Source organism: Rhea pennata, chromosome 5, assembly GCF_028389875.1.
Source record: "Rhea pennata isolate bPtePen1 chromosome 5, bPtePen1.pri, whole genome shotgun sequence".
Classification (NCBI taxonomy): domain Eukaryota; kingdom Metazoa; phylum Chordata; class Aves; order Rheiformes; family Rheidae; genus Rhea; species Rhea pennata.
The window spans coordinates 26826927-26851724 of NC_084667.1; the positions used below are offsets into that span (position 1 = coordinate 26826927).

The 24798-nt window shown below is 38.3% G+C and overlaps 1 protein-coding gene across 1 annotated transcript in view; it reads left to right on the top strand.

The window, feature by feature from the left end:
- Positions 1-24798, top strand: part of NELL1 (neural EGFL like 1) — a 292319-nt gene that overhangs the window by 214635 nt on the left and 52886 nt on the right. The window contains exon 15 of the mRNA XM_062576297.1: positions 9832-9927. Coding sequence (XP_062432281.1) covers positions 9832-9927 — 96 coding nt within the window. The remainder of the gene's footprint in view (positions 1-9831; positions 9928-24798) is intronic.

Below are 24798 nucleotides of genomic sequence, written 5' to 3' on the forward strand. Positions count from 1 at the left end.
GCTGAAGGAATACAAACAGGCTGACTTTTCTGTAGCTAGCAGACTTCGATCTAGGGAACTGACAGCTCCCATCTTCCTGGTATTGTTTGACAGAAGGCAACTGTGCTCTGAAAAGGTATTTTATTTGGAGTGGAGTGCTTCGGGAGGACAAGCAAGATTTAAAAGATGATGCAAAGGCCCATTTGAGAATGTTTTCAGAGATGCAAGCAGAGCCTTTACTTGCAGCAGAAAGTACTTACTAGAAGTATAATGTTAAGTCAGTGGGAGATAATACCTAGATTTTAGTGTGCTCATTAACAGGTACTCTACTTATGCTCTTCTAATGTCTTTGTAAGTCCTTGATCCAGAGCAGAAGAACCCATTGCCATTTTATTTTCTATTTTCTTCTTTTCCCTTTCAATATGTCATCATCATACTGTCACCATAGTTGCACAAACTATACATTTGTAAACTAGGGAACCATTAAATGTTATCAAAAGAAGTGAGTATTTGCTTTCAGTTTCAATTTTTGTGCTTGTGGTAAGATTCCTGCAACCTTAATATTGCAGAGTTTAACACTATAGAAGCTATGACTGCAAGAGTAACAGGTTCATTTCCAGCCACAACTTAAAATTTTCATTCTAAATTTTGCTCACAAGGTCAAAAGGTAATGATCTTCATACAGACAAGTACCATAAGGTGATATTTTATTGAAATGTTAGCTGTTTTTTTTTTTGAAACTGCTCAGCCTCTGAGCTTTCTTAATGAAATGTGATTATTTGAGCATGCCAAGTAGTCTTCATTAGGTGATATACAGTAAATTTTTTACACTGAGAGAGAAAGTTTCTAGCAGGTGGACAGACTTGTGGTTTATCGATGGAAATCCCATATCAAAGCTGTGCAAGTATGTAAGAGTGAATTTAAGGTCTGGATGTTCAGTACATCTTTTATTACATTTGGGTAGACTCTACCTACTCTTGTGCTAAATATATCTCAAGTGTATTTGCATGCACTGGGATGCTAAGAACAGAGTCCCATAGAAGATACACAGATAGAGAACTGTTTTCATGTTGCCTGAATGTTCAACATACTGCTTTATGGTCAAACACAACTAAGATTGCGTCGACTGTTTGTTTAATCCAGTTCTTTTCAATTAATTCAACGGGACTGGAATCAAGGATGTGCTACAAGGAAAAAGGACATTATTATGGTATGTCACATGTCATTTCTCAAAGTAAATTTCAGTTTGATTTTAGAGCTTTGAGTGTTGACTTGAATTTTGAAAGATGGTTTTCAGTTGGTTTCTGGAAAATGTCTTCCCCCCCTATTTTGTCAGGTTTAGTATTAGATTACTAGATGGACAGTTGCAGTTGACTTAAAATGGTGCCCTAAAAATGCACCTCAAGTCCAGCCTTGAGGAAGCAGAACAGAAAAATGGCAACAATATTTATTTAGCACAGAATCATCTCAGGTTTTGAGAGATGCTTTCAAATGAGCAATATTTCAGAGTGCAAATTGTATTATACTACTTTTATCTTCTACTATTCCAGTTGATCTTATTCATATACGTTTTAGAAAATCATCACATATCTGTTCTCAGAGCCGTAAAACAAACTTGACATCAAAAAGTATGTTTCATAAACGTATTTTACCAATGAAGTATAAGGTGTACGTATTTTGTCTATTCTGTATGCTTTCTGAATTCATTTAATAAAATAAATCTTCCTTATTAGAAAAAAATTTAGTGAAAAATTACTGGTCAAGATGCATAACTTTTACATTCAACAGTAAGTTCCATTATTAAGATAATACAGGAAGTAATTAGTGGTTAATAATGTGATTCATTGTACTAATTGTAAGGAGCTGATGTTTCATTGTTCAAAAAAACCCAGCATCTCTAGCCAGACAGCACTTGAGCTCACCCTGAAAGAGTCCAGAGGAACTGCCCGCTTCTTGAGTACAAATGGCCACAAGGTGATTATGTACCGTCAGGCAAAACACCAAGCACCCAAGAGAGAATTTAACATCTTAGCAAAGCAAAGAAAGGGCCTGCTTCAAAAAGTAGTTAGTGCTTTTGGAGAGCTATTCTTGGCCCTTCAAATTCTCTTTAATCTTCACTTTTGCAAGTGCTGTGTCACAGAGCACTGGGTACTTGAAAAGATTCAGTCCTAAAGGTGCTAAAAAGGCCTAATGCCAAATTCTACATTAATTCACCACATTGATAAATACTGCGTAGTCTGGATATATAAACAAATATACACATGTGCACACTTACTATATATATATAGAGAGAGAGAGAGATTGTGTGTGTGTGTGTATACACACAACGCATTTTTTACTCTCACTGTGTGTTGCCTCCCAAATTTGGAAGAGGTCTCCCCATTTTTTTTCTGAGTATCTGGAAAAAATGTCTTCAAAAACTAAATCCCAGATCATTAGTCTTTGTTCATACTTAGCTCTTAATATTTTTATACTACCTGTATTTGGATTTTTGACTACACTAGGCAAGCGATTACATTTGTGAAGTACCTCATGTATGTATTATCTCTATAAATATAAATCAGGAATAATAATTTTACAATCTTCTCTTAGAAGGCCACAGTATTTATAGGCTCTTCCTGAACTGAACTAAACCTCACACACAATGCACATAAAATATGAAGTGTAAATTAGGTTGGAAGCCACTCATAAAGGTGATGAACTGCTCAGCTAACGAGTTGTCTGTAGTTTCAGAAGCAGTCATATCCTGATTGCTCGGTTGACCCGTACTCCCTACTCACCTTCCTTCTCTAACACGTGGGATGAGTTTTTTCCAGACCGGTTCTGATGCCCACGGTACATTCCTGCCAGGTGTGTCTTTCTCTGACACCAGCCAGCTGTAAAGGGACACCAGTGGCATTTTGCAGACTTTGTGCTAAATAAATGTGACCCTGTATCCAATGGATGTGGATCACTGAACCAAGAAGTTTTGTACTTTTATAGATGATAGTGTCACACTTGAACAGAGGAAAAAGAACAGGACCTCTGTTGCTCCCTTATTTGGTTTGTGTGCTTTCTCCTTAGTTTCTCAGTTGGCCTCTAAACCCGCCTCAGCAACTAGTATCATCCGATTATTCTCGTGTTTGGCATATATAGTTGGATTGTTATCAACCATGACCTTGTGCATACTTGGATGACTAAATTCAGTCAGCTAATGAAATTATGGTCTTTCCATCAATTGATTATCAAATTGCTTGGATAGTGCAGCTAGCCCATCTCTTTTCCCAAGCCAGCATGTTTTTGTTTACCCATGCAATCTGTATCTGACCTCCTCCTTGCCTTTCCTTTATGTCCATTTTTCACTTGACATGCACATAGTCTTTGAGTCTGGCCAGGTATCAGTGGGCTTTATGGCTATTTTACTGATCATCCAGTTGATCAGTAAAATAAGTATTTCAAAAGTAGAAGAGAAGCCCATTATGACTTTTTCTTGATATTTCTGCTGCCCACTGCAGCAATCCTCAGACATCTGCTGGTGTACAAGGAGAACAGCGAAGATGTGAAGAGAGGGTTGTGCTTGCCTGGGCAGTGACTAGAAGGAGCTGTGGTCTGCATTTTGGTAGGGAGTATAGCTGTGAGAATAGAGCTTCCGTGAGCACCTAAAAAGGTTGTGTTTCCACCCTTTTCCCCATAATGCCCTATACCAATACATAATCTTTGAGCAAGCAGAAGCATCAGATTGAAGTCCCTTCAAATTCAAGTCTTTCAGAAAACTGTTGTAGGTTTAAATATTGGCACAAGTTTGGCAGTGTGCTGCTGTGTTTGATCATGAAGTACAATTTACTCTCCTCACCACAGGTACGTAACAGTCTGAAGCTGGCAGGAACATGTGGGGCTAGCTACCAGCTAATTTTGTATGGATGTAAGTACCCAGTACTTCGGGTCAATGTGTAGAAAAGCCACAAGTTAGTATACTGCTACTACACAATAGAAACTGATATCTTGTCATACTATCTGAAGGAGGAGTTTTCGTCTGGGCTACATAGCAGTCTCTGCAAAACAGAGTAAGAGCTACTCTACATAGTAATTGTCCTCACAATTCATGGAATAACTTGCCTATGGAAGCAAGTTAGTGTCTGGCTTATATTTTGGAGCATGAGGTTGATATCTGTGATAAACTTAACCTAATGCAGTAATAGGTACTGTTTTGATTCATGTGAATGTATGCTGATGAGCACACCCCATTGAAAAAATAGTGTTTTCTTGCTTTAATTAATAGCTTCTCTTCCCCTTAATGTGGGGGTTAGGGGTTGTTTGGCTTTTGGTATTGCTATATTCTTTACTGTTATGTGAGCTACGGTACTTTTTTTTTTTTTTTTTTTTTTTTTTTTTTTTTTCCTTGCAGTGCTATTCCTTCTGGTGCTAATGGAACTTACTTTTCTAACACTGTATTTTCTCTTGATTAAAGAAGAAACCGGGAAAATCACGAGGGAGAAAAAAAAATCCGTGGAAGAAGCCAAGAATACCCACTCTTGGGTCTTTTGGACCTCTTCCATATCTTTGTGTTGTCAAATTGAAGAGGTCAGCTGCTTAGTAAACTAATTGTACAGATGCTCTTAAAATATTGATAGAAATAGTTTCTCCCTTACTGGTGTTCGTTGCTTTTTGCTGGTGTTGAAATGAAGAGAAAACAAGGATATAATTCTAGTCAGTTGCCTTAGAGTTCAAATATTTGCTCATTCTCAAATGTCAGAAGATAAATCCTAAATAAATGAAGTGCTTCTATTTTAATTTTTTTGAAAAGCAATGGGCAGATCAGGTAAGGGAAAAGGAAGGGAATACAATGTATTATACCTATTGCTGCATTATAGTAGGTGAGGTTATTTAGTTGGGAAAATGTGGATTGTGCTGTACCAGGGCAACGTCAAGAATTGGGCCTATTAAAATGAACATTTAATAAATATATATAATATATATAATATATATAATATATATAATTCTTATATTAATGTAATAGTTACAGTGTTTTATTATAATTATATAGAAAATTTAATTTGCATATAGATCAAGAAATAATATTTAATATATATCTGTTTTAATTAGGATAAAAGACTTTTGTGTCTCTTCATAGATAGTTTTCCTTTAAATTCATAGGATAATTCCTTTTTTTCTGTATTTGATTTGCGGTTTTTTACTTTATGATGATTATTGTATTATACTTGGAAGTTAAAGATGTTCGCGCAGCATGAGGGATCCATGCTACTGTTCCAGCTTCCACTTGCACAGTGAGGTATTGTACTAAGCTACCTTGGGAAAAATACAGAATAATCAAGGCAATTTCTATGGCATTTTAGAAAAAGTATTTGGAACCTCAGAATCAAACTGACCAACTCTCCATGAGTCTCATAAGTAGAGGAGCTAAAGAGGGATTGCACAATTTTTGGTAATAAGCAGTATGAATATTTGAAGTTGCTGTTGGCATTCTTCCCTCATACTGTCTGTCCTTTTCATTAGTGCTTAGATTCAGGGAAAAACATAAAGACTTTACAAAAATATCAGACAAATTCCGCATCTTATACTCAAAGAGGCTCTCGCACTTCTAGCTTTGGCTTTTCCTTTCTGAGGGTGTCCGTAATGCCCTTATTGGAAGAGAAAATGAGTGTATTCAACTAGACAGGGAAAAGAAACTGTACCCTGTAAATAAGTTAGCAGTAGGAATACAACTCGTGTGTGCCCAGGAGTGCTGATACCGAGTCTGTGGGTTGCCTCCTGCTGCTGTTTGTGGAGCTCTGTAGTGAGGCTACCATGTCCCTGCACTGCTGTTCACAAAAATGGCAATTCCAGCAGAATCATAGTGTTAGCTCATTCTATTTGCTATAGATCCATCATCAAGGAGACACACTTCAAAAAGTAAAGCTCCTTCTCTGCAGAGGAATTACTAGTTTTTAGCAAAGATCTTTTCTGATAAAGCCTTTTACTGCAGAGCAAGAAATCTGTTAGCATTATAGAGATATGTCCAGCTTTTCTCACTCTAGCAGGAGCTGCCTGAAGTCAATCGAATTTGTTTCCATTGCATATGGAATGCTGAATAAGACCCTTATGTTAATGATTTTTGATTTTCATTGTAGACTTTACCCTAATGGCTTCTTCACTTAATTTTCCCAATAAATGTTTATTGCAAATTCTGTAACTATTCACCTTTTTAACAAGGTTTTCAACTTGCAAATAATTTCAGAGACAGAATGTATTTATAGGAAGGCACTAGGAAAATATGATCTGACCAAGATTTGTTTTTCTTGTACTAACTTATCTTGGCCAAGAGGGAGCCTGCAGTCAAGGTTACAACTGGTAGTTCTGTGGTGCTGTTCCTCCTCCTCCACTCCACCCCAATACGTTTTGAAGGATCTAAATAGCAGTAGAAGCCTTAGGTCCCACAGTCCCTAAGAGTTATGAGAAAACATAAGCACCGAAGCAGGTAGTTTCCTGAGCTCATGAAGTGATTAACTGTTCAGTCACTGAGCTGCTCCCTGTTGGTCCTCTTGTCTGTCAGTAGAGCATAGATACAGAAGTGGTGTAAAGGTTTTGCTTAATTAATATCTTCTGCTGAGGATGTTAAAGGAAAAAAACCTCATTATTGGAAATGAATTAATTTTAATAAAATGTTCTGAAAGGTTTCACTCAGAGACAAAAAGCTATCAGAGAGACTAGTCCAAACGAGTTAGGTTTGGTAAAATTATTGGCAAGTAAAACCAGATTTATATTGTCAGAGGTATTGAACATTCTTAAAATTCGAAGTAGTGCTATCAGTACTGCCTGCAATGCTGTGGGCACTTTTCCTAGCCGTTAAGGAGAGTACCCTTTAGACAAACACTCTGATTTTGTAGCTGTTTTCTGAGATTTGTAGGTTTGATGTTTCCACTTGATGCAAACTTACAATGCAGGCATTGGAGAGTCTGAGCAAGCACCATCTGGGGAAGATGAATAATGTCCTCAATAGCAGGATAATTTTGACCATCTTGCTTGGAATTTTCTGTTCTTGCATAGAGGGGAGGAAAAAAGAAATAAAAAAATCCAAAAATCCTTCAAAGCCTGGGCAGCAAAGACAGCTAGTCTGTATTGCAGAGACCTTTTCAGCTTCTGCGGCGATTGAAAAGGAGAAGTGAATTCTTTCCTTCTGCAGCCATTGCCCAGCTTCTTCCACAGCTCCGTCCCCCTGCCAGCATCTGTGTGCCAAGCTAGCCCCAGAGTGGCTGCTCAGGCACCGGGCCCTGTGGAATTAGAAATGGTGCTACCTCCTCCCTGTGTCCCTGTACAGTTACTACCGTTCTGAAGTTGGCTTACTCGCATACTAAGATGTGACATGTAAAGCCAAGAGAAATTTCAAAATGTTGAACAAGTGCTAGCACATCAGGATATGTATGGAGGAGGTGTATTTTGATCTGGATACGTATGCAGGAGAGAGAGAGGGAGAGTTTTGGGCCTCGCTGAGTGCCCTGGTCCCTCTCTCCCAGGTGCGAAGCGCGTGCCTGGCGGTGTCTGCGGATGTCAAGACCTGCCGGCTGCAAGGGTGTGATAGAGTTTGTGCACTAATGGGAAGATCCTTTAATCACCAACCTGTCTTGTAAACCTTTCTCTCTTAGTTATTTCAGAAGAATGCAGAAAAAAAACAGTTTTCTATGCAGATCTAGCAATAAGATTAATTGTAAGAAGCAAACATTTCACCGTACTAAGTTGCCAGTAGCAGTTACGGTAGTAAAGACAGTGGGTGAGAGCTTACTTAAGCCCTCTTACCTATTCCCCATCACTGCTTGTATGTCTCTTGAGCTGTAATAACTTTCAGGGGACGAGCGTGATTATGGTAGACAATAAAGCTTTTCATTTTTTATGCCCTTTCTTATTACTTCTGTTTCAAGGATCTTGTGTAGATCTTTTCCAGTGCAGTGTGGCATACGTTGTGGATAAACTATTCAAATTTTTGACAGTGCAACTGATTGTATTTTTCTTTTTTGCCTTTTATATCTGCTCTGTCACAATTCTAATTCTTTTGATGCCATGCAGGAGTGTATTACTACTTCAAGAAAGTCTCTGCTCACTCTCAAACCAGAAAAAAATCAAATGAACTTTGCACCTATTCTGAGAATACTGAGCTTGTAAATCAACAAACTTCCTTTAAGGAGTCAGAGAAGGAACTTTTTGAATTTTGTCATGTTTTATGTATTTTTTTTCCAGTTGTGTATCTTAATATTGTATTGCTTTCAAGCTTTAGCAAAATTATGTTTCCCTGCAAATATTTTGGATGGAAAAACACAGTTAAAGTGCTACTGTTAAACCATCTTTCACTTCTTTCCATCCAGTAGAAATTCACTTGTTTCAAAATAGGTATTTTTCAGAAGATTAACGTATGAAGTGCGTGCATCGATGAGTAGGACATGTTACTGGGCAAGAGCCCTTCTTTCTCCACACGGCCGCTTTAGGCCGTTCGTAGGAGAGCTTACGTGCTTCTGTTACCATCTTCTCTAAACCCCTTCAGCATTCTTCTCATGTTACCCTCCGTGAAACCTCCAGAGTATGCTGTGAATTATATTACTCCAGACAGCTCCATCTATCAATTCAGTCAAGAGATATGGTGATGTGCTTTTTTGCCTCTAAGTGGTTAAAAATTACAAAAGAGTCTTCCTAACGTTCAGTACTTTATTCACTTTGTTTTTCTTTTTACTGCCTTGGAAGATAAATCTAAAACGTTTCTTCTGTTATCTAGCACTTTAAGCCTTTTCATAGCATTTGTCACATCTCTGCCAACACTCCATCTGTGATTTTAGCTCGCAGAAAACACTTTGCGGTTCTGTTATTAGCTTAGATGCAGCGAGTTGCTGTTTAAATATTAATTGTAAATTCCCTCATAAGTGCAGTTAAGCCCACTGAGTAACTTGTGAAGTTTAATAATATCTAGGAGAGAGTGGAGAGTGTGCTGTGGGTAAGGCCTGCTTTTATTCCTAACAAAGTTTTTACTGGAGTTGATGGTGCAACATAGATGGTGTCTTGTTGCCCACAGTTTCCTTTTCTCTTTTTACTTCACTTCGTCTCCTTGTACAGACACAACAAAAGGAAAGAAAAAAGAGTAACATTGAACCCCAGATGAATTTTTTCCACAGTTAATGAACTTCCTGCAAAGCCTGGCTCGTCGAATGTGTGGAGCAGCACTCGGTGCTTACAAGAAAGCATGCAAGATCCAGCTTTCATTTCAGGTCTCAGTTATTGCACAAGTGCACTCGTAAAGTGTACTTGTGTATTTTAATGTAAAGCGTCACACCTCAGTAGAGGCATTATCTTGTGGTTGACCCCTTCTCTTCTGTTTACAGTCAGGAGCCTAAACTTATTTCATTTCTTGATTCCACAAAATGAACTTTACACTTGAAAAGAAAAAAAAAGAAGGGGAAGGGATGGGAAGAAATATGTGTTTAAAAGCTTTTCAGAAAAGTATATTTGATGGAAGTGAGAAACAAAGTAGTTAACACCATCTGACCAGCCTGTTCTCTGTGGATCACCAGAGCATTGTAATTGTAACACTCATATTGGATGTAATTGAAAGAAGATCAGTGCCATTAAAAATAGTATGCTATATTTTTCCCTCTCTCCTTTTTCCAGATGGTTATTAATCTTTTATTGGTGAGTTGATTTGCCTACGGGTAGTCTGAATTTTTTCTTCATATCATTTAACTGTGTTTCTTCTCTTTGTGTTTGCAGGTAGATTGGATTTTAATATATTGAATTCTGATAATTGCTGTATAGAATGCAGATAGTTTTCTTGGTATGTTGCAAATGTGTAATAAATATAAAAATTATGTATTACTGCATATTCATTTTATTTTTCAGCATTCTGTGAAGAGGGGTGCAGATATGGTGGAACTTGTGTAGCCCCTAACAAATGTGTCTGCCCTTCTGGATTCACAGGGAGTCACTGTGAGAAAGGTAAAACTCTGCTGAAACACTTCTTCTTTGGAAATGAGAAATATGCTATGCTGAAGTAAGAAATCGTTGCTTTCCATTGGGTTACTTTCCATTCGTTCTATGTGATATTTTCTCTTCAGTAAACATACATATTTTGACTATTCTGTGGTTGCCTTTTTGCTAACTGAAAGACGTTCTTAAGTTGAACATGGGACGTTTAGAGTTGTTTCTGCTTTTGATTGCAGTAAGCACTATTAGGTAACCGAGAGGAAGGCGGATTAAAAATACCTACTCCACTTGTCTTCTCTGGTGCCACTTCAAGGTGACCCTCTAATTTTTATGAAACTATTGTGCAGATTAGACCAGAATTTGGATACGTATTTCTCACTAGTGTTGCCATTAAAGAATTCTTCGTAGTTTGAGTTGTTGAATTCCTAAGATTTTATTTGTTTATAAGTCACTGAGGTCACTGATTTTCGTAGAATTGCAAGCTGTTAAAATGCATCTTACAAATGATGCTTTAATTCTTTTTAGATCTCTCCAAGATCTTTTCCTCCACCAAGGCTTGTTTCTGACAGTCTCTTCCATAGGCTGCACCCTTCTGTGTGTGTCACAGAGAGGTAGTTCCTCGTATCCCTCATATAAGAAGAAAGGGATCTTGCAGGATGCCGTGTAGGACCCTGATTAGCTTCCCTAAACAGCAAATTTCAGATTTGATCTGGGTCCATGTTGACTGTGGTTGTATTTCAGTTAAATAACCTGATAATAGAATTTCCTATGTTGCATGTTTGTTAGTGAACCTTTTGTACTTGCCCATATCGATGGAAATAAAGTAGCTAGTTTAAGGCAGGCTGCGTTATGTTAGTTGGGGTAAGATCATAATCGACTAGATTCTTTAAGAAAAAAAACCCAAAAATGAAATAACCATTGAAGGACAGGTTAAATCACTAAAACCACTTCTTACCCAGAGACTGTTTAATAATTAGCATGTAGCAGTATCTGTTTAATACAGAGCTGTTATGCTATAATAGAAAGTAATTTAAGCCTGATTGTCAACAAATCGGCTCTGAGTAGCTTCTGAAAATTACTAAAGCTTTTTATGGATGTACTCAAATCACTAAATACTGAAATCCCATAGTTTCTAGTTGTCAGCATTGTTTCCTAATGATTTGGGAATGAATTAGGACATTAATATTTTCATATCATTTTGAATTAATTTGTGATTATTGTATTCTCATGCTTATAGCCCTTGGGTTATTTGTTTTAAACAGAAATAAACTCCCAAACTTCCTGACACTGAACGACAAGCACAGTTTATATACATGTAGAAGTAATAGAAGTAGCTGCCTTGGAGCACCACCTACCATTGCTCCTCAGCCTCTAATCCTGCTAGGTATCCTCTCCCATATACAGTTTACTCATTCCTTTCCACAGCCTCTATTTCTACTTATTCAGCCGAATTATTTTTTTGCTGTTCAGTTTATTCAGAGAGATGCAGGATACCTGAGATGTGGTCTGTATATGTGAAAATCTTGTAATACAAACCCTTGAGGTGCTGGCCCGGAGCGTGCCTGCCGACCCAGGGAGTCGATGGCTTCTGGCCATCATTCAGCTCTACTCACTATCTTTCTTTCAGCAATGAATCTTGAAGCATGTTTCTTCTTATGGCTGTAAGGGGACATTTATGACTAGAATACAGTGCCTTTAAATTGATAAATTCATGGTTTAAAATTGATAAATGGGTGACATGACCACAACTGCAACCTATGTTTTCCCTGTCTTTTATATTGTTTTGATCTAAAATAAGAGTTAGCACACCAAGTAAAGGAAACATGGCAGGTGCAGTACCCACACTATATTATTAAATTTAGAGGTAGATATCAGAATGAACTTGTTTCTGTGCGTAAAATCTATATGTCTTGAACTAGAAGAAGGATTGTTTAAAAAATGTTTTTGGAAAGAGATAGGATGTACCAGTATGCTACTCAGTAAAGTTGAGCTAATGATGGAAACATTTAGAAATCTGATACGCAAACTGATCTAAGTAGGGCTTTGCATATGAGAAGTTTGTCACATTTTAGTTGTTAGAGTATTTAAAAAGGTCAGCAGATACACCTTAAGTCATGTGCATATTTTACTGGCTGACTAAGTGAATATCAGATACAAGTGATGATAACGTCAGCCACAAAGGAACATATCCTGGAAAAATTGTGTTGAAAATAGAAAGCTGATTAGCCACCTTTGAAGTGGGCCTCCCTTTGTTTACCTGCTTGCTCCAGGAAGGGGCAGTGGTGTCAGGAACAAGAGTTAGCTGAGTGAGGACTTCCTTCCTAGTCTCACTGCAGTTTGCTGCAGTATTTTTAGAAGACATTTGAGGTATTCAAAAAGCATGGTTTTTTACCCTGTTGTCTGTAATGTTAAAAATAGGCACCTTGTTATACTTAACAGATGGTAGCACTCCCTCAATCACTGTCCTTCAGATAGTCTGAAGGCAATGACATGGTGGGACTCCACTTTAAATCAAAGCTTAAATGTTCCTGGTAAAATCTTGTCTGATGGAAGCTCATGGTGAACGGATGCATATCTAAAGTAAAATGATGTGTTTTGGTAATGTATTCTATTCACCACACTGCATTTAAAGATGTCCTTCAAAGTGACAGCACAGCAATTCTTCCTACATTATTTGTGAGCTGAAAGGACTCCTCATTGGCTAAACATTGTATGACCCAAATTGTCTTTAACATTACAGAAAGTGTAAAATGAACCAGCAATTTAGAAAGTTTATTGAAAAGCATGTGCATTTACTTCTGAATGTGAATGTTCTGTGTTATTCATCAGTTCTGACTGCATGGCTGAAATAATGATATTAGGTTAATTTAAAATTCGGAGATATTTGAAAAGGGTCAGATTTATGGTGGTAATTTGCTCAGTTTAAAAAGTGAAATCAAAACAGATATTTAAGGCATATGTGCAAATGCAGTATGCAGCTAAGAAAATCAGCTATTGCTAATTGTTACTTTGCCTGAAATGAGGAATCACCATAACACAGTTATGGGGCTGACTTTTCTTTTTGCATATGAGATGAACTGGAGACTGGTACCCAGAGATGCTGTCAGGTAATTCTTCCTTCCATCCATTCTTTATAATGCTGTTTCTAGAATATGTACGTGATGCTACTTACAGATTTTTTTTTTTTTGTCCTTTTCTATTTAGGGTCTGATTCTTTGATCTGATCAAGCTTGTTGGTGGTGGGTTTTTTCTTTCTTCTTCTTCTTCTTCTTTTTTTTTTTTAAAGCTAGCCAGAGCTGAAAGAAATGATCCATGTGATCATATATAACACAAAAGTGATACCCGTGTTAGAAAGGTTTTTCTATTAGAATTTTTGCTGATGTTGCTGTGTGGTTCCAATGTGTATGTGCTCAACTGCTGAGCTGGAAATGTGTATCCTGACTCTATGTAACAGTTCTAGCTTAAGCCAGGAGGCATCTTTGGCAAGCATCCCATTTACAGAGAATGCAGACACAGTACAGAGAATTGTTGGCATCATGGAGTCAAATACTCTCATTTTCCCTCCAGTGATGTTTTTGCCATCTCATATTTTTGCCCATTTTGCCAAAATCGTTCCTTGAGCTGTTTTTATCTCTCTGTAGACAAACCACAGGTCAGTGGAGTTATCATGTTGGTTTTGTAGACAGGCTCCATCATTATTCTTTATCTGTGAAATATTAATCATTGCCGCTGCTGATGAAGCAATAAGGGTGAGACAGCAAAGACAACGTAGGCTATCAGAGTGTGTAAACAGGTGGTTCTATGCCTGGAAATCGCAGTCTATCACAGACATTCCTTAAACACCTGCATGCACTTGGTAGAATCATGCACTTGGGCCTAGAAATACACAGCAACCTATATACAGCTCTGGGATGGTGACCAATGGTGGCAGAAATTTCAGCTATGGGAGTCAGATCCTGGAATTGCACAACAGGTTAACCCAGGTGTCCCGCGTAGAAACCTGGAACGCAAACTGCCATAGGAGGACAGTGAGTGATGCTGGCTGAGATACCCCAGACTCCAGCTGGTTACTGGCAGTCGGTTTGGAGAGGCAAAATCAATTTGTTATTTAGATATGAGTCTTCACAGCATCTGTCTTTGCAAATTATAACTTTAGGCAATGAGCAAGAAACAGCAGAAGGGTTTGAAGCCATAGGTTCCTAGCTACTGGCAAATCAAGAGAAGTGCAGTATTTTTCCAAAAGCTGCCGGAAAGCCTTTGGCAGGGGTGGGGCATCGCTTCCAAAAGTGATTCAAAGCCATTGCACCAAACCTTTGCTCCCATGCCTCATGACAGCAAAGTGGGCAGAGAAACGACTCAACTTCTGCCTGAGCCGATGCACAATGAATGAGGAATATGATGCTAGTAGATTAAAAGGACTTGGCTTAGGCTGGAGCTCAGAGTGGTGAGTGTTTCTGTTGTAGTTACATGTGTAGTTACAATGTTTGTAAAGCAAAGGGGAACAGTTTGCTCACAGAGCGGAAGACTGATGTCAGAGAATTAGCTGCTGATTGTAAACAGTCAGCAGCAAGGGTTAGACATGGCAGAGACGCCTCCGGATGGGATAATTACTGAGGGGTTTTTTTGTGTTGTTGCCTGTGCCTACCAAAGCTTGTCTGATATCGGGGCGAGAGGTCATGCTTCAGTATGTACTATTGCTGAGAAACATGCTCTGAATCCCAATAATCACTGCGTGGGAAAAAAGAAAAGAAAGAAATCAGTGCTTGCAATATCGCATTAGTTATATACAGTGTCTTCAGTGCAGTTGTAGTTCTTGTTTTTTCACAGGTGTGCGATGAAATGTTCCCATGCTTGTATCAGCTGGGTGTGTTGTGTATGTGTCATGAAAATAAGGCCTTTAACTGATCAGCTTTGTGATAGTTTGCAGTACCTTGGGTTGTCTTATAAGAAGCTGGCATACTTCTTTGTGCACTCCTTTCTTAAATTGCTTCTTGTGAAATATGTTGTTTTCTGCATTCTTCTGGGTAAAATTCCCTCAGGTATGTATTCTTTTGGACCCTAGAGACAGAAAGGCATGTGAGAATATGCATTTCCGTGTGCTGTTCCTTTGATTTTTGAGCTGGATCAATCTTTAGGTGTGTTGCTATCAAAGACCTTTTAGTTCAGGATCCTGACTTAAAAAAATATATAAATAAAAAGCAAACAAAAGCAAAAAAGAGAGAGATTTTCAGTGAGTATAGTAAGCAAAATGTCAAAACTCCCTCCCTTCCTGTAGCTAAAGAGCTTTTGTAAAATATGCAGCAGGATTTATGCTGGTAAACAAACTAGCTGTGGGCACGGTGCTTTGCATGAGATTCTTCTTAAAACCTCTCATTTCAAGGTGAGGTAAACCTAGTGTAATGCAACAGAGGAGGAGTGAAGTGAATGATGCTTAGCTTATTACAGAAAGTGATGATTGTGGCTGATACAACACTCCTGAGGGTGTGAAAGATCCAGAGAAGGCAGATGCTCCAGGTGGCTGAGGTTACCCTGCTCCATTTGCTGCCAAGCTGTTTACAGCATTTGCCCCAGCAGTGCTTATCACAAAATGGCAAGGGGTGATATCTTAATGTGATGGAAGAAACAAAGCTGTCATTTCTAAAGATATCAGGGAATAGATCAAAGAGTATCTCCTAGAAAAATGTGATTAAGATCATCTCTGAGGATCAAGGGGACATCTGTCTGCAAATCAACAAATAACTTTAAATGGAAAAAAAGTTGTTTGTTCTAGCTCACACTGCCAAGCCAAAGAAAAATGAATTCTCCCAGACCAAGAACACCATTCTTCTTCTGTAGCTGACCACAGCATGTGGGGCTTGGGCTGGTTTATGTAGTGCTTACGCTGCCTTTTATACTGTAAAAGTTTACTTCTGAAAGCCAGGAGGAACACTAAGCAGGCACAGGGTTATTGGTTGCAAGGGATATTTTTATGTACCTGTGTAGTTTATTTTTTATATTCAGGTGTCAGTGCCTATATATTTTTGTTTGTTTGTAATGAAAGAAATACCTGCTGTATTAATCTTTTATGTTAGCTGAAATGATATCTTGACATTTCAGCTAACAGATGTTTCTAATATTCTAATGTTTTATTACTTGTATGACTTGTGGTCATAAATTACCTCTTTTGCAGTTTTCTGACTGGATGAGACACATCAGTTTTTAAGTCATGACAAATTATTTTGATTTCCCTTTGGTCCCCAAAACTTGCACTTAGAAATTAGGTACTGTTATGTTGTTCATCCTGGCTGGGATTATGCTTGTTGGTCTAGATTCCTGTGATTTCTATTTTTCCATGCAAATTCCATTTCGTCTCCCACCTCATAGGGTCTATATGCCAGCTATACGTATGGGGTATTATTTAGGAATGTGATTTTATTCAAACAGGAGAAAGTCAAGGTTTAGCCAATTGACATCTATTTTGCGTTTGGATTCCTGCAAACTGAGGTAATCAGGAGGTAATTTCTGTTGATCAAACTTTATAGTGCAGAGAAGATCCAAACTCATGTTATGAAGTCTTCATTCTTTTGCTTTTGACATCCCAAGTAATACCTTTAGATAGAGTCTTGGCATCTTTCTTTGTGTCTCCATTCCTGTTCTCAAGCTTCTGGAATTAATATCTTTGATGATTCCCTATCAAATCATTATAGAGTTTCAAAAATAGCTGTTTTATTCTTCCTTAGTACCCTAGTACTGAAATGAAACACGTATTTATGTTTTCATAACATATTTAGAGAAATGAATGGATCTACCCTCCAAAACGTTAATAGCTTCATATCTTTCTGTTTAATGGAGCAGTGGATTTGACTCCTTGACTGTGTCATATCATTCTGACTTAAAAGCAGGCAAAAATCAAAAATCTAAAAAGAGGGGGAAAATAAAAAGCAGCACATTTGCAAGGAGATTGTTCAGCTGGATCTCCAGTGATAAAGAAGCAATTAACAGAAGGAGAAACTACAAACAAAATTATGATATCTCTCTTTAGATTCAGACCCTGTGAAAGAGTTGGATAGTAAGCTATGTTGAATCTTTTACAAAACTATTGAAGTGGTGGTTTGGAATTAGAGATGAGGGATTCTTGTAGCATTATGGAGTAAACTGAAATTGTATTTTAAAATTGATTGTTTGATGTGATGAGGACTAACATAACTTTCATTAAAGTCAACTTTTGTCAGGTCAACTGCATACTTTGCTGAAGGAATGCACATCGAAAGAGTAAAGTGTGTTTCCTCAGTTTGGCTGTGCTAGCACCCAGATGTCGCTCATGATGTAAAGAGGGAACACCCATACAGTTTCTGTAAGGTGCCTGGAAGATGCAGAGCACAGTGCAGGGTCTGAAAGCAGCAATCACAGAAAAAAAGGCAGATACCTGTCTTTCCTAGCTGACAGAAGAGCATGCTGTGAGGAATATAAACTATCCTAGCTAAACAGGTAAAAAAAAAAAAATTTAGGGCCTTTTCTTTCCCTCTACTTAGTGCCTGGGAATCACTGGAGGAAAGGGAGGTTAGTTAGTTTGTTCTTGTTTTCTTTGTTTGGGCAGCTGCTACACGTGAGGTGTTAGATCATCCATAAGTTCTAATTGGGCACTATAGAAGGATCATGTTTAGAAAAAGACAGGTGAAATAAGCACTAGCAAACTCCTAGTCTTTAAGTGTAAGCCCCAAATTCCCTTTGAACATCCTACAGCACGTGACCTGGAGAGTCAAGTTTTGTGTAAACACCTTGCTGGAGTTGAGGCTGTGGAGTTTGTTATCTGCTGGAGACCTTGTTCTTTCTGGTCCTTTCTTGAAGTGCTCAGTCTCTGGCTTAACGTTCATCCAGTTTATCACCAGAAACAGCTCCCAGATCTTCGGTGAGGGTGGATCTGCTGCAGTTTCTTCTTGGACTCTGGTGACCCAGACAGTATGATTAAATTTATTTCAAGTGGCAGAATCACTGCCTGAATGTATTGAAGAAAATAGGATGCTACAAAGCACTTAAAATTTGAACAAAATGCATATTCCTATATGTACATGAAATTTCTGTTTAACAATTAAGAAATCTCCATATATTATCTTTTGTGAGATGAGCTGTACAGAAAAGACCATTGCTTTAAGATATGTACTTTATGATGAATTAACTATAAGCAGGACCATTCATACTACTCTGGTTAATCAAAATAAAATCCTTCTCTGAGTGCAGTGGATACTAATTTTATAACATAGCTTGTCAGGACGTTCTGAAACCCACCCCTTGGTTCTTCCTAGCGTATGCCTATGTGAAACAAAAACAGAGTGCCTGTAAGAGAGAGATCAGAATAGGCAGCAAACTAACTAAACTTCAGGTGAAAACTTCCACAGTGTATTCAGCTACAGGCAGTATTTAGGAGATATCACTGAGTTTAATAAGCTCTCAGTAACCTTACTTTTTCTTGTCAATGGCCCTCTGTAGACTGGGGAAACCAACCATGAATATTTAACTTTGCTGATAACTTAGAAGTATAACTTGAGATGTGTAGAGCAGGCACAGAGAGGTACTTGCATTTTTTTTAAGACAGAACTCCTCTTGGCTTCAGTGAAAATTTCAAGCTGAGTGAGAACTTCAGGATCTGGTGCAATTGAATTAGTTGAAACGGAAACAGAATTGTTCCAGTGAAGTAAAAGAGCATTTAGAGAGGGATTTTTATGTGGAACAGGCTGCTTTAGCTGTGATTATCAGTGATAAATATGCCATCCCTAACTCATTGATCTATGGTATAAATCTAATTAGTTACCCTAGGAGTAAGGTCCTATTCAAGCTGGGTAAAGAATTCAGAATCTCTTTACAAAATTTATGCGGCAACTGAGAAGTTTGCTATATAGGGCCACGTTTCTGCCAGAGTTAAATACAGCATGTATTAACATATTCCATGAGCAATCTCGTTGAAGCTATGCTTTAGTAAATGCTTTAATCAAGGGGTAATGAGAGCAAATGTACCTCAATAATCAGAACCAGCATGAGAGAAAATAATCTCTTTGAGAAATAGTGCGACAAGTGAAAGGAATGGAGCAAACCAGCATGTTTATATTTTAGAAGTATTTCATGTTTAATTCTAGCAAAGAGTGAGTTTTCCTGTTTTTATTTTTTTAATTGTAAGATTTTTTTCTCCTGACAAATTATGATGCGAGAAGGGCATTCTAAGCTGGTAGAAGTGATGTTACAGAAAAAAAAAAAGTCAGCGAAACCTACAAGGTCTTTTCCCCTGTGGATGGGAAATCAACACCACAAAAGTAAGAGCCACCTCTGCTTGCTTTCACTGGGCTGACATTCAGAAGGAGAGATCATGTCCCCATTCACATAATGCTCGGAGGGCAAATATAAAGGCGTAGATTGCTTGTCCTCTTACGTGGCTTATGTAGATTGGAGCTCATATACAATGAGGAGGATAACTAATCCAATTAGTTTGCATTAGGAGTAGGGTTGAGAATGTGAGTTAAACCCCTCTTAAAGGGTGTGTTGTCCTTTACTAACTGTGAGGTAGCCTCTGAATCTTCTACAATTATGTTGAACTTCAGTCCTTTTGATTATCCTTTTCTGTAAGAGTAACACTCATGGTTTTCAACAGTTTGCCCTTAGAGAGCTGCAGAGTGGTGATGATGTTATAAAAGACTGCAGCGAAGAAAACTCCACAACAGAATGAGGTGGCTCTTGGAAAAATCAGTGTGAACCCAAGTAAACACCTTCTCCTTCTTTAGGTTTGTACTCAAAAATTTATACAAAGAAGAAAAAAATACGAAATTGTGCTGTTACAGAAACTTATAAGCTTGCTTCTCCCTTTCCAACACTCTTTATGCAACAAATGAAACATTTTTATTATATTTACTCTATTTGATGCATCTGTTCTGCTGCAAAAAGTACATAGAATCATAGAATCAGTAAGGTTGGAAGGGACCTCTGGAGATCATCTAGTCCAACCCCCTGCTCAGCAGGGTCACCTAGAGCATGTTTGACCGGGTTGCATCCAGGTGGGCCTTGAAGATCTCCACAGAAGGAGACTCCACAACCTCTCTGGGCAACCTGGTCCAGTGCTCCGTCACTCTCACAGGGAAGAAATTCCCCCTCACGGTCAGGCGGGACTTCCTGTGGTTCAGTTTGTGCCCATTGCCTCCTGTCCTGTCACACGGGACAACTGAAAAGAGTGTGTCCCTGTCCCCTTGACACCCTCCCTTCAGGTACTTGTACACACTGATAAGATCCCCCCTCAGTCTTCTCTTCCCCAGGCTGAAGAGGCCCAGCTCTCACAGCCGTTCCTCATAGGGCAGGTACTCCAGCCCTCAGATCATCCTCATAGTCCTACGCTGGACTCTCTCCAGTAGCTCCATGTCTCTCTTGTCCTAGGGAGCCCAGAACTGGACACAGGACTTGAGATGAGGCCTCACCAGGGCTGAGTAGAGGGGCACGATCACCTCCCTCGACCTACTGGCGACACTCTTCCTAATGCACCCCAGGAGACCATTGGCCTTCTTGGCCACAAGGGCACATTGCTGGCTCATGGTCAACTTGTCATCCACCAGCACTCCCAGGTCCTTCTCTGTAGAGCTGCTCTCCAGAAGGTCAGCCCCCAGCTTGTACTGGTGCTTCGGGTTATTTTTCCCTAGGTGCAGGACCCTGCACTTGCCCTTGTTGAACCTCATGAGGTTCCTCTCTGCCCAGCTCTCCAGCTTGTCCAAGTCTCTCTGAATGGCAGCACAGCCCTCAGGTGTGTCAGCCACTCCTCCCAGCTTGGTATCATCAGCAAACTTGAGATGATGTATCCAAAGATTTCTGGTCGCAGAAGAATTTTTATGGATAATTCAGTGTATCAAACATGGTAAATTACCAAAGAATCTATAGAGTAATACCTGTTGGGTATGAAAAAGACCTATGAGTCCATCTCCTAGAAAGTGTGGCACTAAAACCTGTTCTAGATTCAGAGCTCACTAACTCAGTGTGCAGATTCTTCTTGGTTTTGTTAGGCTTTTGTTAATTACTGTAGTCCCCAGAGAAAGACTATGTAGGATGCTAAAATAAATTGTGCTTAATATAAGGTACCCATGAAGCATAAACTAACTGGGATCCTTCTGGTTTAATGTTTTCTTCAGTTGTTCCTTTATCCTTGAGGTAGCTTTAGAATAACAATCATACTGAACCTTGGCATACAAATTTTTTGAGGTAATCTTTGAAACTTTTTGTAATATTCTAATGAAAATTTGTTCAGTCATGAAATTTTTGAAAAGAGAGCCTCTGATTTAGCTACTCAGGCAGTCCAATAGGTGGAGTTTTCTACTACTTAAGCAGTGTAACATCTAAATTATTTCTTTCAGCATATAGTATCTACTAAGTAGATCAGTCATTTCAGACTGAAAAATAAATAGTGGGGTTTTTATGTGAAGGAGTGAAATCCCCTTCTCATTTGATTTTTCTGAAGCGACATTCTCTGTATGCTGCAATCTAATCTTTGAGAATGATACTCATTCATCTTTTGAATGAGGCATAAAATGAAAGCCCTAAACACTTCTGGGCATTAATGATCCAGTTGAACCTGTATCCTATTTCAGTTCAGGTAATTACATTCTGCCTGCTTTAGTAATGTCGCTTAGAGAAATTACTTATTTGAAATAGCTGTCTGGCTAGCACAGAGTGGCACCCGTGCTTTCTCTTCATAGATGGCTACATTTCTGTGGTAGGTTACAGATTTTACGGCTTCTGATGGCAAATGAGAGTGACTCTTAGGTGGAGTTTAAGCATATAGGTTTGCGAGAGTGAGTTCAGATCATCCAACTATCCTGCTTCTTGCGCTGTCTTGAAAATAGTGATATTTCTGTTTTGGACAGAAGTGTTCACAAAGTGCCATTCTTAGGTCCTTGCACACCTACTAAATCTTCTTTTGTAAACTGGTAGGCAGCTAAGCTTCACTGATGACCTGAGACAAGAAGAGAGGCACCCAAACTCTGGTTGGGATCCTATGCTTCCCGCTCACATGTGATGCAGCTGTCCATCCTCTGTGTAACAGGTAGTGGTTTGACATTCATCCAAAGCCCTGACGACCTGGGCTGTAAGCACTAAGGGAGATTAAATCCATCATTCTCATTTCCAAGACAGTATTTTAGCAAGCAGCCAAGATGGGACAACAGTCTGTCCTTCCTTTGGAACTTGAGCCACTGACCTGGAAAACAAAGTAAGTTCTCAGGCTCAGAAGTCAAATAGCTTTGTAGCCATGAGAAGAACGTTCTTCTTAAGTGTTCACGAAACACTGAAAATGATCTGTTGTTGATAGGTCAAAAGGTTTCTTGTATGACCAGTTATGAAGAGTGAATTCCATCAAAGAGATTATTTTATTTTTTTTAATGAAAATCTCCTGGGTTCCTTTTAGGTGGTTTCAGGCAGTGGTAGTACTACAGTATGGACTAGATGTTTAGCTATTAGTAATGGTTTATGTAAAGAGAAAAATAAAATTGTCTGACAATTCTTTGGCTGGATGTAATTGTGATTACATTTCCTGGAGAGAGGATAATGGTTCTTTTTTCTCTTTTCTTTCTCTCTTTCTCTCTCTCTTTCTTTCTTTCTTTTTTTTTTTTTTTTTTTTTTTTTTTTTTAACCAGACAGAATATAAAAGATGCCATGAGCTGTCTTTGACTAGAAATTAAGTTTAGTAGTGTAGTAAGGCAGCTTTCTTTTTTTTTTCCTGCAAAATGCTCAGTCTGTGGCTTTCTGCAACAGCTCTCTTGGCCACCTCTTGTGACAGCCTTGACTCTGGAAGGCTATCTCTCTGTCCAAAATAAATTAAAAGAAAAAAGCTGTATGTGTAGAACAAGGGCCTTTTGTGTTGTGTCTGTTACAACTCAAGCAGATCGTAAATCCTACAGTTAATTGAAGTTATATTTTGTAGAATGGGAATATGAAATTTTTGCCTCCTAAAATCTATTTATATGCTTATCTTTCTGGGTGCCCACCTTTAATTATTTTATTTCTCACCCTTAGAATGTCCCACAGAAGATTTTTCATTTCTTTCAGATAAGCGGGTGGAGAAAGTAGAGATTTAATTCAGACCTCCGAAATTTTCTTCTATTTTCTCATCTCAGCTCTTGTTTCTCCTCCAGCTTTCGACAGAGAGTTCACAGCTGATGCGGTTTGTGTGCTGGTAGCAATAACAACTCCCCCAGTGGTCCCATTAATCATTTATAGGCTAGTGAGTCAGATACAGCGTTATAATGCCTCGCTATTCCTAAGGCCTCCCATCTGAGATGACTGAATCATATGCTGCTTTTTGAAGAGAGCTTTGATTTTTTTTTTCTGTCTATCCCCACCTCCATCTTTTCTCAGCAGGCTTTATTTAGGTATATTCATTACTGAATAAGATGAAAGAAAGTTGTATGTATAGGTAGATGGTAATAGGTCGCTGAGGAAACAGAATCTGATCAATAATGACCAAAATCTCCTATCGACTGACTTGACCGTGGACAGTTTTTTCATATCCTTTTCCATGGTTTGTATAGTTTACAAGTGTTTAAAGAATTAAATACAAAATTACACAAGAAGGAGGTAGTTCTGGAATAGTTAATTGTCCAACCACTACAAAAAGGTTTTAGGCTGTCGTATTACTATTCTCAGTTTCCTTACTGAGTGTTAAATAAATGAGTTCATGTGTTCAATCTATTACTACATCTTTTTGCTATAACCAACAAAATAGTAATGGTAACTTACTAGTCCACTTGGTGAATAGTTTCAGCAATAAGCTGTAAAAATAAATTGTGACTCCTTTGGGATAGGGGCACCCTAAGTGGGAAATGGAATACAGTTGACATTGATACTCTTTTGACTCTCTTTCTGTGGAAAAGTGGAAGACATGTCACTTCATTGCATTTAATGTGGCATTTTTCATGAATGTTGAATTCAGTCTCAGTGAAAAAAATGTAGTGTATTCACATATCTAGATTTCATATTTCACTCTTCTTCACGTTACTGTAAATTAATTGCCAGACTTTAAAGGGCACAGTCAAGGTTTCTAAGTCAAATTGAGAGATAAAAGAGGGAAAGAATTAGGGGAATGGTAGGTTTCCACTAAAGGAAAGGTAGTATTTTTGAAGCAGGAAGAAGAGGGACCAACCAAACCAAGAAATAGACCATTCACTTTTTTTTTTTCCTTTCCTATTAAAGTATATCGCTTTTGAATATAAATCAAATATAATCACTGACCTGTAGGGCTGACTGTATCTGAACCTTAATGTGACTCCTCAAATATTTTAGCTATGAAAACATTGCAGGTTTTGTGGTTTCTACAACCTTTTGATTTGATTCCAAGCTCAGTTTTATTGAAAAAGGTTAAGAACCTTGACCTACAAAGTTTTGTGAAAGAGATATTAAAGAAACTTAATTGAGCTGACAAAATCATAACAGGCTTTGTCAGTCTTTACCTTACTGAGTTGTCTTACACTATGAGTAGTCATATTGATTTCAGTTGTCTAGTAATGATGTAAAGTACAGCTCAGTGTGAGAGTAGGTGGCAAAATCTGGCTGAAAATGTCAGCCAAAAATGGATAAATCCAAAAGGAGTAATTAGTAGAAGGAAGGAATATGAAGTGAGAATTCGTACTCAAAGTAGCATTTTGAAAGTAAGGTTTTATTCCGAATATCTACACCATTTATTTGGCATTATAAACATTGAGCATTATAAATGTCAGTGATCATTTTAGGTCTGGGTTTTTGTGGTTCTTTTGTGTTTTTTTTTTTCTTTTAACCATTTGTATAACATTTAAGAGTTGTGCTTAACTTCTTTCCAGGTCAGCAGATTATTCCAAATTTCTGGACTGAAGATGGTGCTATTGTTTGACCCTCAAAATTCACATTGAT